At 39.0% G+C, this 2,500-nt stretch overlaps 1 protein-coding gene across 1 annotated transcript in view; it reads left to right on the forward strand.

Moving 5' to 3' along the window:
• LOC101862856 (sodium/calcium exchanger 2) overlaps positions 1–2,500 on the forward strand; it is a 40,937-nt gene that overhangs the window by 25,145 nt on the left and 13,292 nt on the right. Inside the window, exons 7-8 of the mRNA XM_035968362.1 lie at positions 16–355; positions 1,664–1,896. Coding sequence (XP_035824255.1) covers positions 16–355; positions 1,664–1,896 — 573 coding nt within the window. The remainder of the gene's footprint in view (positions 1–15; positions 356–1,663; positions 1,897–2,500) is intronic.

Below are 2,500 nucleotides of genomic sequence, written 5' to 3' on the forward strand. Positions count from 1 at the left end.
TTTTTCTTCTTCTTCTTCTTCTTCTTCTTCTTCTTCTTCTTCTTCTTCTTCTTCTTCTTCTTCTTCTTCTTCTTCTCACTATTATCATATCCAACTTTGTCATTTCCCCTCAGCGTGGAGACGATAGACGGCACAGCGGAGGCCGGGGACGACTACAAGCCCATCAAACAGCTGATCACGTTCGGGCCAGACGAGCGCCTCAAAGACTTCTATATCGAGATCGTGGACGATGACGTCTGGGAGCCTGACGAGTTCTTCTTCGTCAAGCTCTACCATCACCCGGACGGCAGCTCAGAGGACGAGGTCACCATCGGGAAAACCTCCATCAACCAGGTCACAATTGTTAATGATGATGGTAAGTGGATTTTGTTCTGTTTTCGCCTTTAGATTTTAATTGGTAACCTCTACAATAGTATTGTTAAACGCGTTGTTGGACTTATACAATTTTGCACATATTTAAACCACTGCTTTATAAACATCATGTTTGTTTTGTTTTATTTTAAAACCGGGTCTTGTTCCCTAAATTACTTGCAAGCCAGTTCAAGAATAAAATTTCTACATTCTGAAGGACTTTCTTGTCAACTGGCATCGTATTTCTCTGACGTAAAGGCCGCTGTCTTTGAATTTCATAGTGAATTTTTAAGACACCAACATATCTATAAGCTGCGAGTAATATCGTCAGTTATTTTCTTTATGACCATGTTACTCCATAAAGTATCGACCTAGAAACTGAGAGGTATCTATAAATTTTTACGATGCATTAATAAAGTCGTATTGTGGCAGCACGATAGTGCAATAATTTAATATTTTAAAGGGTTTACATGTCTCCCCCCAAACAATTAATAAAAAAATAAAAAAATTCCCAACCTGTCATACAAAAGGTGTGCACTTGACTATTTATTAGTTTCGTTTATTTTTAAGGGACTACCCAAGAGTATTCATCGGTATGAATACATTCGAACCTTTCCAAGACGACCATTTATTTTCGAGAAGAAGAGTGGTCATCTAAGACAGGTGATCCTCTTGGATAGTGTCATATTATAGAATAAAACAAATGGAGGAAAGACATGAGCGTTTGTTTTTACAGCTGAGGGTCTAGGATATGTGGTTGCTAGAGTAGGTTCGACCTTAAATATTATGGTAGTTTAACCCTATCAGAACGTCGTGTTTTACTATCGAATCAATACGACATAGGGACCCGGTGCCACTACTTTCCAAAGAGAAAATTTACTCATTCATCCGATCTGTACGCGTTGCATAGTAGTCTGACAAAATGATTGTTTGAGAAATTAATACTGAAAGTTCAAAGAGATCTTCGTACTAGAAGTATTCTAAAATGTGAATAATACAATCCGAGGGTACAAAATGACCCCAGGGCATACGGAGAGGGTTAAACAGGGTAGGAGTTAAAAGAGTTGGTAAATACAGGTGAAACTGTCTAAGACGATCATCTATTGTCGAGGAGAAAAGTAGCTATATTTAAGCCGATGGCTGTCTCATACAGTGCTATTATAATGTATAAAGAAAAAAAACCATATGAGAAAATAGGGAGTGGCCGTTTGTACAGGTGCTTGTCTTACACAGGTTGCCATTCGAGAGCGTTCGACTGTTGTGTCGGGCCAAACCTTTTTGTAACGTCAGGTCTTACTTACTTTCCTTCCAGAGCCTGGTAAATTAGAATTCGGAAAGCCCAGCTACATCGTAAAAGAGAGCGCTGGGTCAGCGCAGCTTGTGATCAATCGTATCAACGGGGCAGACGGTGAGGTAGTGGTCAGTTGGAGGACAAAGGACCTCTCAGCTAAAACTGGCCATGAGTATGCTGGCGGGAACAGCAAGGTCACTTTCAAACACGGGGAAACCAGCAAATACATCAGCATAGAGATTTTTGGTATCCAGGTGAGCAGAATAAGATGATGGCTTCTATACTTATTATGGTTATTATTCTCATCATGGTTATTGTACCTTGATATTATCATCAATAACACTATCCCTGCCAATATTATTGTTTTTTTGCTGTTGTTATTGTTATGGTTGTTGTTGTTGTTGTAGTCATTAGATTATAATTATTATCACCATTATTCTAAATGAATTATAATTTTATTCTTATTCCCATCTTATCATGATTTATGTGAAAAGCGAAGGCCAAGGGACAATTTTTTAAACTAACTTACCTGCGTCTGTAATATATGCAGGCAGGAGATCCGAGTTCGATTCAAAAGTGGGGAGAAATTTTTATCGGTTATCTTCTTACTGCGATATGGTATCCCTCCCAGCTGAGGTAGGCCCTGACAAACAGGGTCGGAAGCCCTCTTGCTAAATGATTTAAATTCTGTCAATGGGGAAGTAAACTACCAACATTAAACTGTGATGGCTTCCCGTTTTACCTGGAGAACCGTCCTGTTGATGGTTGCAAGATTTGTTTTGTAATTTTTATGATGATTTTGCGCACTGTGTACATTCCTCCAATTACCGCATGTCTTTATCTAAATCAAAAGGTAAG

The sequence above is a fragment of the Aplysia californica genome, unplaced genomic scaffold, assembly GCF_000002075.1.
Source record: "Aplysia californica isolate F4 #8 unplaced genomic scaffold, AplCal3.0 scaffold00053, whole genome shotgun sequence".
NCBI lineage: Eukaryota > Metazoa > Mollusca > Gastropoda > Aplysiida > Aplysiidae > Aplysia > Aplysia californica.